This window comes from Zeus faber (assembly GCF_960531495.2).
Source record: "Zeus faber genome assembly, chromosome: 9".
Classification (NCBI taxonomy): Eukaryota; Metazoa; Chordata; class Actinopteri; order Zeiformes; family Zeidae; genus Zeus; species Zeus faber.
Window position 1 is genome coordinate 5,593,025 of NC_137197.1, and position 12,997 is coordinate 5,606,021.

The following is a 12,997-nucleotide window of genomic DNA, read 5'->3' on the forward strand; positions in this document are numbered from 1 at the left end:
GGGAATTCTGTATGACGTGTGTTGAATTGTGCGAGGTGTGTGAAAACACTTGAATGTGCGGAAAACGAAACGTAAAATAAACATTGCAAGAGTTCTGGAATGCGGAACTAATATATCGGTTTTTGTTTTGAGGGCCCTAAAGGGGGACGGACCGGAAGTGGCCCTACCATGTTATTGTTCCGCTTCCATGGCCCGTGCTGATGCCATTAGAACCAGAGCTCTGGTACCAACCCTGTGTTGTGAAGAAATAACAAAACAGAGTTTTTATAAACATGTATAACTTTTAACGCGTCCGTATGAAACACTTTTTATGTTATTTAAAATAAGCTTGGAGCCAGCACTAGGATAATATCTCCAGGTCGGTGTGTACAATGGACTCGGACCGGGGCAGCGACAGCGACAGCGGGAGGTGGGACTGGGGCAGCCCGCGGTGCCGGGCTCAGCTGGACGCGGTGTTCTTCCGCCAGCACGACTACATCCAGGCGGGCAGTGCGGAGCACGCCGAGTTCTGGGCTTTCTGCGACCGCTTCCAGAGGTTCAAGGCCAAGCGGGACATGCACGGGCAGAAGAGAAAAGATGACACGGATGAAGGCAACGAGAGGAGGAAGACCAGCGGCGCTGCAGGGGTGGATCTCGGCCTGCCGAAGGACTACGACGCCCGCTATCGGATCAACGTGTCGGTCTGCACCGGGGACATCGAAGAGCGCCTCGGGAGGTCCGAGCACCGGAGGCACAGCTCATCAGGCCCGGGGAAACAGCAGGTCGCAGACTGCCGCTTGGCTCTTTTGCACTTCTTGGACTTCAGCCAGAGGCAGAGTTTTGGGAAACTCGCCAAGTTGCGGAGAGATCAGAAGAACCTTCCCATCTACCAGTACCGAGACCGGGTTGTGGAGCTGGTGCGGCGACACCCCGTGGTGGTGGTGGCGGGGGACACAGGCTGTGGAAAGTCCACCCAGGTGCCCCAGTACCTCCTGTCCGCAGGGTTCAGTCACATAGCTTGCACCCAGCCCCGGCGGATTGCCTGCATATCCCTCGCCAAGAGGGTCAGCTTTGAGAGTCTAAATCAGTATGGCTCAAAGGTAGGTGCTGCTGAAAGTGTTAAACTGTGATTAAGAATAAAGTTTGCACTCTGAAATTTTGCAGTGTAGATTTCCAGTGGTGGAAAAGTCATACAATATGAAAAATGGCACAACGTGTCCTGAAAAAGAAGAGATGTCCTGGAAAGCCTTTGTGCAGCAGAAATGTAGACGTCAGCAAGGTTGTCTTGTCCCGCCCTAACAGGTGCAACAAAACTGAGGTAGGAGCCGGGTGAGATGCCTGCTGCACTCACCCAGGTTCTCCCAAGAAGATGTCTTGTCGGTAAAAATAAGGTTAAAAAAAGTTGACAGGGTCTTCATAATATCATGCGGGTCATGAAAAATGTCCTGGAAAGGGTGTTCTTGAGGACTGAGGGACCTTATTGTTTTAAGCACTGACTAGATAGCAACTGTGAACATTGTGGAAAATGGGACCAAACAGAATTTTACAATGCAGTTGTGGTTTACAGGTGGGGTATCAGATTCGCTTTGAGACCAGCCGCACCCCTTCCACCAAGCTGCTGTTCCTGACGGAGGGACTTCTGCTGCGACAGATCCAGCAGGACGGAGTCCTGTCCCAGTACCAGGTTCTGATCGTGGACGAGGTGCACGAGCGACACCTGCACTGCGATTTTCTCCTCGGTGTCCTGCGGTCGCTGCTGTCCAGCCGTTCAGATGTGAGGCTAATTCTCATGTCAGCCACCATCAACATCAAGCTCTTCTCAAACTATTTTGGCAGCGCCCCTGTGCTGCAGGTGCCAGGAAGGCTGTTTCCTATACAGGTGAGGTTAAAGGTGCCGCCACTGCTTCTGACACAGCAGCTATAAATGCTGTGAATCAATAGTAGTGTTTTCTTTTATTCTTCTCTTACTTAGGTGATTTACCAGCCCATTCCTCCCGAGGAGCAGCCCTCGCGCTCTGAGAAGCTCGACCCCAGACCGTACCTCCGCATCCTGCAGGGCATCGACCAGCGCTACCCGGTGGACGAGCGAGGCGACCTGCTGCTCTTTCTCAGCGGTGTGGCAGAGATCTCCACTATCCAGGAGGCCTGCCAGGTCTATGCCACTCACACCAAGCGGTGGATCATCCTCCCGCTGCACAGCACCCTCTCGCTGGCCCAGCAAGACAAGGCAAGTCCACGTCCCTTCAGCGGTCTATTCAATTCAAACTGGAATGCATCTTTTCCAACAGATACGTAGGCTGTGTTTTCTCAGTTCTGATGGTACAGCGTTGTTTTCATGGTTTTTTTTTTTAGGTGTTTGACATTGCTCCACCCGGGGTGAGGAAGTGCATCATCTCCACTAATATTGCAGAGACTTCAGTCACCATTGATGGAGTTCGCTTTGTTGCTGATTCCGGTATGGAACTGATTTACTACGCCCATAGCAAAATATTTAATCCCTAGACTCATTATTAAAAGAAAACTCCAACCAAGACCTTATTTTGTGATATTTGGGAGTCAACCCGAATGATGTTCCAGTATTTCGAGAATAGCTTCAGTTGACTGCCACACACTAAGTTGCAATACATAATACAATGGCGCAATTGTGACCTTGTTTTTCAGTCACTGTGATTGCCTCATTGTACTGTGGAGTGCAGCCTGTACCGCATTTTTTTTTTTTATCTAGACAGATTTATTTTTTAACATGATATGAACAAACATATACAGAAGTCAAGATATCACTATGAAAACCCCCTATTAGAAGCCCAGGATAATGGCAGTTTGGTGCATAGTGTTGCTTTCACTATAGAGCTCAGTAAAGAGTGGCACAGTAAAGAAGCAAATACCAGTTGTAAAATATTATATGATATATTTTTCTCTAGGAAAGGTAAAGGAAATGAGTTTCGACCCCAAGACCAAGATGCAGCGTTTGCAGGAGTTCTGGATCAGCCGGGCGAGTTCGGAGCAGAGGAAGGGCCGTGCAGGGCGAACGGGTCCGGGGGTCTGTTACCGCCTCTATGCAGAGTCAGACTACGATGCCTTCGCCCCATATCCTGTCCCAGAAATACACCGGGTGGCCCTGGACTCCCTTGTGCTCCAGGTAATCAACTCTAGTACATTATAGATAGATAGATAGATAGATAGATAGATAGATAGATAGATAGATAGATCTATATACAGTATATCTCCTGTGTTTGCTTCCAATCTGGATTCTGTATTATTGTCTTTTCTTTCTCTCGCCACCAGGGGAAGCTGTTGGGTTCATGTCATTTTTTTCTTTTTGCAGATGAAGAGCATGAGCCTGGGAGATCCACTTTCCTTCGTCTTCATCGATCCGCCCCCAGCGGCGAGCATCCAGACGGCAGTGACCTACCTGAAGGAGCAGGGAGCTCTGGACGCCCGCAGCGAGCTCACCTCAATAGGCAGCCTGCTGGCACAGCTACCTGTGGATGTTGTTATAGGTGCGCTTTCTCCACTTCACTCTCTGTCTGAGTTTAAGTGTTGTTATTATTATAACATCTTATAATACTAATAACACACATACACTATAAAAATTAAGTGTAGCTGCTGTTCTCTTGGTCAGTTTCTTTTTTTTGCACAGTTCTGAAATATATCAATAGAAACTAGAATTGTAGCATGGACAACTTGTCAGTGCTTTGTGTCTAAGCGTGTTAATCTAAACATTGTGTCAATTTTGAACTGATAAAATTATCATTGTTAGGCCTTAGTTTGTCCTTTACATCTAAAGTTTCAATGTAAAAATAATTTATAATCATTCAAAAGTATTTACTAATACTTCCAGTAAATAATGACAAAAACGCCTCTACTTGGCAAAAATGAAGTTATATGGGCAAAAAATTTAATATGGAGGCACTCTATTCGGACATTATCACATGTTTAGATAAGGTGTGTGTGTGTGTGTGTGTGTGTGTGTGTGTGTGTGTGTGTGTGTGTGTGTGTGTGTGTGTGTGTGTGTGTGTGTGTGTGTGTGTGTGTGTGTGTGTGTGTGTGTGTGTTATGCGCAGGAAAGATGCTGGTGCTCGGCTCTCTGTTTAAGCTGGTGGAGCCCGTGCTGACGGTGGCGGCAGCTCTCAGCGTCCAGTCCCCGTTCCTGCGCAGCGCGCAGCACAACCCAGACTGCGCCACCGCCCGCCAGTCCCTGCACAGCAACCAGGGAGACCCCTTCACCCTGCTCAACACCTTCAACACCTGGGTGGAGGTCAGTCGGAGCAAAGACCCGCCTTTGTTTTAGACTGTAGAATGATGAATGGTAGAGATTTGTATTAGAAGGAGATTCTCACTGTTCCTATGTGTTAACACAAGTTTAAATTTGTTATCTAGTCTGCACCATAGCTCTAATATCAGGTTTATCTAAAATACTACAAACTATAAACACTATAATCACTGTAGTAGACAATTCAATGTACGGCATGTTAAAAATATAAAGTAGTGACATTTTTATTTTATAGTAATATCCATTCCCCTGCATATTGCAATTATTTTGGAGGTATAATCTGTAGCTCCGGAGCTATTTTTCTTATGTTACTTTCTGTTACATGCAAACTTATGCACTAGTTCTGGAGAATGATCAGAGCTGGATAATTAGAGGTTCAGAAAGTATAGGTCCTGCCATGTTTTTGCTCTGAAACTGAACCAGCAGCTGACCAGCAAATCCTTTTTTTGAATATCCCAACACATACCCGATGAGATAAGAAAAATGACCAATATTTACAAATAAAAAAGGGAAATGTCTGGATGACAGCAAACACTGTGAGAACCATGTGATCTTTAAATGCATCAGTCAACATACTCATTCATGTAAATGCATTTATAAAATACAGAATCACTGTATCTATGCACATACAGTAATAATGCAGTTACTGGAGTGTGAGAGTCTGTACTGTGCATATAAACAGCCCAAATGAAACATAACTTGACTCATACACATACATATTAACCATATTTCTCTGTATATACACACATAAACCCACCAACAAGCAGAAGGCTCTCTGGTTTTTAAATCTAAAAACTTTGACGGACTTTAAGAGAAAATTATAAAAACAATTAAAAAAAAAACAACAACTAAATTTTATGGATCCCTGAAGGGGAAATCCAGGCGCTGCAACAGCTCAAGGAAGCATGAAGTACAGAAGCAGAACAGAGAACAGGAAAATGTGCATTTAATTCACGATATATACATATAATAAGTACTCCAACAGTAAGAAATTGAATAAGTAGCAATACTAATAATACATGGTAAGGTACACAATAAGAGTTGCTTAGAAGTGCTCTGCCCTCAGGTGAAGGGAGAGAGGGGTGGAGGTTCCAGGAAGTGGTGCAGGAGGCGAGGCCTGGAGGAGCAGCGGCTTTATGAGATGGTCAACCTGCGTAGACAGTTCAAGGTTTGACTCCGAAACATTCAAACAACTGTCTGAATACCTGTCTCCGTCACACCTATTAGAGGACGGATGGATATCCGTTATCATAGATATGTAAAAATGTGAGCACTATCGAATGAGTGTTTGATTTGGTGGCTGGTTACAGGAGCTGCTGAAGAGCCACGGCCTGCTGGAGGGCGACGCCCCCACCTCCTCCGGCGGAGACCGGGGGCAGCGCAGGGAGCGGCTGACGGAGAGGAAGAAGCTGCACCAGATGAAGCGGGAGCATGAGCTGCAGGAGGGCGGCAGGCGGAAGGTGCTGAGGCTGGAGGAGACCGAGGGCGGGGAGGCGTCCTCAGGGTCGGACACGGAGGACGCGGGCAGGCGGAGGAAGGACAAGGACAAGGACGCGCAGCATGTGGACATACAGGTCTGTGTGCTGTGAAGCAGCAGTTCCCAGAACGGGCGAGGGCATTGGACAACCGGCAGTTCAGAGCATTTCTACGCTTGATGTTCAAGTTAGACACGGACAAGCCTAAAACAGACTCGGTGGACTTGGTTGTGCTTAAACATTGTCATCTGGGTTTTTGTTCATATCAGATTTGAAGGTTAGCTTGTGGAACCCACTGCTTCCTCTACCGCAGGAAGTGAAGTTCAAGCTGCGTCACAACGTGTCTGAGCTCCAGGAAGTGGCGAGCGCCAGCCAGGACCTGTCGTCCCGCCAGCAGGCACTGCTCAAGCTGCTGCTGTGCCGGGGCCTGTACCCCCAGCTCGCTCTGCCGGACGAACACAACACCACGCGCAAGGACTCCGAGCAGGTAGGACGCAGCTGAGAAGCTGAGAATATAGACACCACTGCTCTACCTTCATCTACGTGTTTTAAAGCCTCTTTTACTTTGGTTGTTTTACACTCTGTAAATGTTTTCTACCATAATGTGCATTTTTTTTTCCCATGTTTTTCAGGTTTTCCACACCAGGAACAAGCAGGGCGTGGTGATCCACCCCACCAGCGTGTTCGCCAGCGATCCAGAGGTGCTGCATGTGCCCGAGGACGAGAGCAGAGATCTGGGTAAACCCCGCCATCAGAGGCTCCCACATCACCTGCTGCCACCAGGGTCATCATCATCTGTCATGGGAATAAAATGCACTAACTTGGACAGTTTTTATTTTTTATTGTAGAGAACAGTGGAGAAAGACAGGAAATGGGGGGAAGAGAGAGAGAGAGAGAGAGAGACACACAGCAAATGAACGCAGGCTGGGTTCAAACCCGGGTCACTGCAGGCGTTTTGCCTGTATGGTACAAGCTTATCTGATTAAGCCAAATGTCTGAGCTTATATCTGTTTAGAAATTAGACATTTACTACAAATATGGTTTTAATTTAATACATTAAGAATCGCTTTCATGTTGCTTTCCAAAATGGCTGCAATATTTATATTGAGTTTTTAAGATGTCATCAGCCTGTTGATATAACAGGGAGCTGCTTTGGAACCAAGAGAATATGATTGGAACATTGCAAACTGTCTCACTTAACCACTGCCTCTGTCTCACTCTCTCTGCCTCACCCTCTCTGTCTCTCTCGTGCCGTCTGCCTGTCTGTCTTCAGGCCCAGAGAGGAAGGGCCCAGACAGTAGCCGACACCAGCTTCTGGCCTTCGTCACCCTTTTGGAGACCAACAAACCCTATTTATCAAACTGTGTGCGGGTTCCAGCTCTGCAGGTTAATACTAGTATGAGATGGTTTAAATGGTATTACTACTACCAGATGGGGGTCTTGAAGCCCCTGAAGATGTTGTTTAAAAAAACAACTTCACATTTAATAAAATCCGGGTTGGGCGCTCCAGTAGATTAGTGCATTCCCACTTGTCTCTGTGTGGCCCCCCAAGGCGCTGCTGCTGGTGGCCAACTCGGTGGACAGTAACGCCGACTGCACGCGCCTGGTGGTGGACGGATGGCTGGAGCTGGAGCTGCAGGACACAGAGGGGGCCCTCAGGCTCCTGTCCACCGCCCTCAGCCTGCGGGCAGACTGGGAGCGTCTCGTGCTGGTCCAGCTGGGCAAGGGCTCGGCCAAGGGCCTTGCGGGGCCTGGGGTGTCCCGCAAAGACTTGGAGAAGCTGGGCGACGGCCTGGTTCGCTTCCTGCTCTACACGGAGGTACTGTGGAACAGGGGCTCCCAGGGGCTTGAAGTGGGTTTAAATCAAAAGAGTTGATTTTTTAAATTTTCTTTTTATTTTGTTGTTTTTAGGTATTTTTTTCATAAAAGAATTCCCGATTGTCGCCTCCCATACGAACGCTGAACTGGAACTGTGATATTTGATGGACAACTTGGGAGGATGTTGGTAATGTGCTGAACCTTTAAAGCTGTCTGGATCCATCTTCCCTCCCCAGGTCAGTTACAGGCTGCAGAGACTCACGGCGTTCCAGACCCAGAACCTGTACGTGGGGCCTCAAGCGGCATCGGACGCGTCTCTGAGCGTAAACCCGCTGTTTCCGGGGATGGAGGCCAAGCCAGACCCCATCAAAGGAGGTTTATGTGTCTCCAGCTTCTTCACCTACAACTGTCTGACTGTGAGTCTGTCTGACTGTCTGGTCAAAGCTGGTCTGAAGCAGGAACCAGTCATGGTGTCATGATAAAGCCGATGAGCTAGATGCTCACACGTCACAGTGGAGCTGAGTTTTAGGTTTTACAAAGTGAACAATAGACGATATACGAACAATAGGTGATAGATCTTTTGTCTCCATTGGCTTGTAGGACTCTAAGGATCTGTACAGCGAGTGTCTTCGGACCTTCTGGACGTGTCCAAACTGTGACCTGTACATGCCTCTGACGCCTCTGGAGCGCATGCAGCACGAGGCCTCCTGCAGGCCGCCAGGGGAACTGCAGGACGCCGCGGAGGGTGAGTAACAATGCGTGAAGTTGCTTTATTCTCTTTTCTTCTATATATTTCCTTTGTTTTAGTATGTTTTTACAATCAATTATTTTTCTGGACATGATTCAATCAGTTGACCTTTTATAACAATATCGGTCTGGACACATTATTGGGTATTTTCGGTTGTTGTTATTACATTATCGGTTAATTAATATATAATTGAGCGCTGCAAGGTGTTTTTCAGCTGATCTTATACTTGTTAACTGCTACTCTCAGGGTTCCTTGAATTCCTGGAAAGTTAGGGTATTTAAAATAAAATGAAAACCCTGTAGCCATTGAGATTTTGATTGGCTGGCGGGTTATTTACGTTATTCGATCAAATTTGTTTTCCAGATGTGAAACGCGGCAAGGAAGGCTCCTCGTCCTCGTCCGCTCTGACCAGAGTGTATCACTGTGACGTGTGCGACGAAGACCTGACCCTGACCTCCACCGAGATCCTCAAACACAAGAGGCAGCACATGTGCTCTGTCAGGTGAAGCGACGTGTGTCTCCCCTCGCCCCCGGCGCAGATAAGACACCACGACACACAGAGCACCGAGCAGAGGGGAGGAAAGCGTTTCCTGTGCTTTCACTGCGGTTGTTCAACACGGTTTGAAAAAAAAAAAAAAAAAAAGACATTTGACATCTCAGCGGTATCAGCTTTTTGACAAATAGGTCACGTGCAAACGGCAATATCATACGGAATAAAGCCTTTTTCATCGGAATTATTTTGGTGCCGTGTTGTGATTTCCGGTTATGATTAGTTTTAGCTCCCCCTGGCGGTCAGATGGAGGAGTTTACTTTTAAAGGGGTACAACAGATTAAGTACACTACCTCACCCAAAAAGTTGGACTTCAAATAACACCCACTGTTTGGGGAAAAAATACTAGTTACAAAAATCTTTCACTTTACAAATATTACAGAACATACGCAGAGGTACTGCAGCACAAATCCCAGAAAGAAAGGTAAACTGTGCAAGATCAACTGTAATTATTCTTCGGTCTACATTTGAGACGTTCTGCCGAAGCTTCTTCTCGTCGATAAATGAGTGACCAACGACTGGCACACGGGGTCCAGAGAAAGAGAGCGGCGACACACATTTGTTAAAATATAGAGTGGGGGTTTAATAATGATACAAACCCACGATATGTAACACCTCAAAGCAGCACATTGGCACAAAGTCAGAAGTCAGACAGCACGGAAAAAAACCTGTCTCAAAAAAAATAAAGAATCGGAATAAATATCTCAATAAATAAATAAACAGGTAATATCTCATTAATTACTTTGAAACTCATAAATACGTACATTTGAAAATATGCACATCGGCAGAAATCAATAACCCAGAAAGAAAGAAGGAAAGAAGAAAAAAAAAAAAAAAAAAAAGGTACTTAATACAGAGTTACTTGGAAATCATAGCATTTTGATTAATCAAAGCAAAAGGCACATTTATTAATATGTAAGAACGGGGCCTTCGACAGTGAACGTGTGACGCTCAGAGCGCTTTCTGAATCGGTAGAAGCAAACTGTGCAGTGACTTCACTACTTCCGTGTCTTGCGGTCAGCTTTTTTTTTTTCGGTTTGTGTGAGTAGTTCTATGCAGTGCTGGTTTGTGAGGGAGAGTGGTGAACGCACACTGGAACTGGCCGTCTAACGTCTAAATAATGTCGATGTCTAGTCACCTTCGACCGCCCGTGAGGACAGCGTGGTCGGAGTGGGAGAAGTATAATATGAGGAGTGGTTTCGTTCCCCTGATAAGCCGACACGGGGCTGCCCAGGTGTCCTTGAACAAGACACCAAGGCCTGACGCGCTCCCTCGCTGTGTCTAGACACACGTTTTGTTTTCGGCTGAATATACCAGGGAAAAACACCGGTGTGAGGCTTCTGCGGACCAAACCGCTGTGAATCCTCGTCAAACTGGGGAGTTTCCCCGTGCGGCACGATATACCCGGGTGGAAATAACTCTGGTTGCCTTACTCAAAAGCAAATACTAAAAAGAAATGGCACCATTTTGGACCAGTTTGAGCGCCGGTAGAAACGTCCCTCCCGTTATTTTGTGTAAAAGCGAAACAACGTGCGTCCTCAGCCGATGGTCATATCGGCCCCGGACCACCCGGCGTAGCGCTTAGCGTCCTGCTGTGGGAGGGGTTTGAGTCAGACCGGAGGGGGGAGGGGGGGGGGGGGGTCACTGATAGCAGCTTTCAGGCGGACCCGCGAACCCGTCCGGCGCTTTGAACCAAAACCAGGTCCGTTCCCGTGGACGCCCACGGCTCCGCGTGGGCTCCGTGGTGACGCTAAAACACAACTTCACTTTCCTACGTCACCTTGTTCTGTGTCAGACACAATAGCACACCACTGTATTCACTTCACCACTTTTTTTTTGTTTTGTTTTGTTTTGTTTTATTTTATTTTATTTTTTACTTGTTTTTACTTCCTGTTCAGCGATCAATTACTTGGTACAAAAATAATTTAGGTTTTTTTAGTTTCTTTTTTTTTTTGTTGTTTTTTTTTTTTTTTTTACATTGTTGATTGCACTATATCTTTTTTTGGTGGTGTCTCACTTTAAAGACCCGGATCGGTCTACAGATTGGTCGGCTCGGTCAACTTCCTGTTTGTCTTTGGGGTCGGGGCAGTTTTGGGTTCTTGTGTACTTTAGGTAGAATAAACTCTCACGAGAGGCGTCGTTTGTAAGCACCTTGACAGATTAAACGAGTATCGTGGTGGAATGTGATGGAATTTGCTGTAAAAAGTTAAAAAAAAAAGAAATTATAAGAATAAATGAAAAAGTATGTTAAACTACACATCTTTTATGTTGGATCTAAACCTTCTTGTTAGATTTGCGAGCGTGTTGAATTACGTTCTTCCTTCCAAGTAATAATGGTATTCATTGCAACTTCCCCTTGGAGTGTGTGTCCCTTTGTTGCTGTAAGGGTTCACGTTTTAACACTGTGTTCCGCTACTTCAACTGAAACAGATAACACTAGCGGTCTTATATGTTCTCTGGGATGTGAACAACATCTGAGGTAAACTTAGAGGTAAAGGGCGACAAGACTGCTCATCCTACCGATGAACCAGCCGGTACAAAACAAGTAGCTGAATACGTGAACGTGTGTGTGTGCCGTTGGGGGTCGGAGGAGAAGGGGAGGTTCTGTCAATATGTTTTACGTTGAATAAAATATACCAGTTCAAATTATAACAATCATATATATAAACATATTTAGTTTTTTGTGTTTTTCTCTCTTAAAAAAAAACCAAAAGGGACATTTGAAAACAGTGTACACATCATCATTGCCTTTGCCACGTTCCTACTTTAAGGTCTCTGATCCCCCCTGACTCCAGATCAGCCACTGTGAAGGCTCCAGGTGAGAGCCCGGTCTGGGTGAAGTGCACCTCCAGCAGGCATGGACCAGTGAGGAAGCCCCCCCCCCAGGTTGAAACGAGGAGAGGGGGGGGGGGGAAGAGAGACAGAGCGGAATGCAGTGAAAGGCCTTGTGGCTCCGGAGGTCGACGTCGGCGATCCAGGTTCCTCTCCTTCCCCCCTCTCCCGCCCCCAGCGCCCGGCCTTACCGGACCGCCTTGTGCTTCCCCCCGCAGCAGCCGCACCGCTCCCCGCACCGCAGGCAGCCGCGCAAAGGCAGGTAGCAGCACATGCAGGGCACGAAGAGCGACAGGGCCAGGAGAGCCAGCCAGCGGGCGCAGCACAGCGGGTGCGGGTGGCCCCCCATGGAGTCCTCGCAGGAGCAGGGCTCCCAGAACTCGCCCTCGGAGTCCGACATGCAGTGGTAGAGCAGGCTCTCCGCGCACCACACACAGGTCCACTGGCGCAGGCAGTGCAGCGCCGGGTCGGGCGCGTCCCTGCAGCGCCCCCGCCCGTTCTCCGAGGCGCTGAAGACGGAGCGGCAGTACACGCAGCGGGACGAGCAGGTGGACGAGCCCTGGGGACACGGGCTGTCGTCGTCGGGGGAGATGGCCCCCGGGTCGCCGGCCCCCGCGCCCCCCCGCTTACGAGTCCGCGAGCGCGGCGTGGCCAGCGAGGTGTGGATGCAGCAGGGGGAGGGCGAGGGCGAGCTCTTACCCGTCTCCTGGGGCGAGCCTGCACCTGAGGAGACGGCCGACACGGCGTTGGGCATCGACGCGCAGGTGGGCGAGGACGAGGACAGGCGCTGGGGGCCCTTGCTGTCCAGGCTCACCGCCACCTCGCACCCGGCCGTGCCCACCCCCGCCAGCTCCTTCTCGAAGCGGACCACACACAGCTCCATCTTGTCCTGCAGACTCCCGCCGCTGCCCACCACCACACCCCCGGTCAGACCCCCGACCATAGTCCTGGTGGCCCCCGCCCGGCGGTAGTCCTCATAGCCCCGGGACCCCCACAGGTCCTTGCAGGGGTCGAGACTGCGCAGGTCCCCCTCCTCCAGCAGGGAGATGGTGGGTGAGATGGGCGACAGGGGAGAGGAGGCGGGTTGGCCTGACGGAGGGGTGGGTGGAGCAGGAGGAGGAGGTGGAGGGGCTGGGGGGTTCAACACTGCTGTTGAGAGCTGCCCCGGTCTGGCGTGAATCTGTGAGGAAGAATAACACGGTTCACAGTGTGTAGTACGGAGAACGCAGATTTATTCTGATTTTGATTCACAGAGCGACTAATGCAGCACCATAATGACGTCCTTCTGCACAAAACGTGAACATTATTTTGCAAAATCTATA

At 48.5% G+C, this 12,997-nt stretch overlaps 2 protein-coding genes across 2 annotated transcripts in view; one reads left to right on the top strand and one right to left on the bottom strand.

Moving 5' to 3' along the window:
* Positions 1-371: 371 nt before the first annotated feature.
* Positions 372-9,093, top strand: dhx34 (DEAH (Asp-Glu-Ala-His) box polypeptide 34; the record flags this gene model as incomplete). Its single annotated transcript, XM_080006518.1, has 16 exons — positions 372-1,079; positions 1,547-1,858; positions 1,952-2,206; positions 2,332-2,434; positions 2,901-3,118; positions 3,305-3,479; positions 4,044-4,237; positions 5,319-5,420; positions 5,563-5,826; positions 6,041-6,214; positions 6,360-6,465; positions 7,001-7,113; positions 7,280-7,546; positions 7,782-7,961; positions 8,146-8,290; positions 8,657-9,093. The coding sequence occupies 16 exons, from the start codon at positions 372-374 to the stop codon at positions 8,797-8,799; spliced, it is 3,459 nt and encodes a 1,152-aa protein (XP_079862644.1). The 3' UTR covers positions 8,800-9,093.
* A 2,769-nt stretch (positions 9,094-11,862) lies between these two features.
* Positions 11,863-12,997, bottom strand: part of spred3 (sprouty related EVH1 domain containing 3) — a gene marked incomplete at both ends in the record, with an annotated part of 1,405 nt that continues 270 nt past the window's right edge. The window contains one exon of the mRNA XM_080006479.1: positions 11,863-12,855. Within this exon, the coding sequence (XP_079862605.1) occupies positions 11,863-12,855 (993 nt within the window). The remainder of the gene's footprint in view (positions 12,856-12,997) is intronic.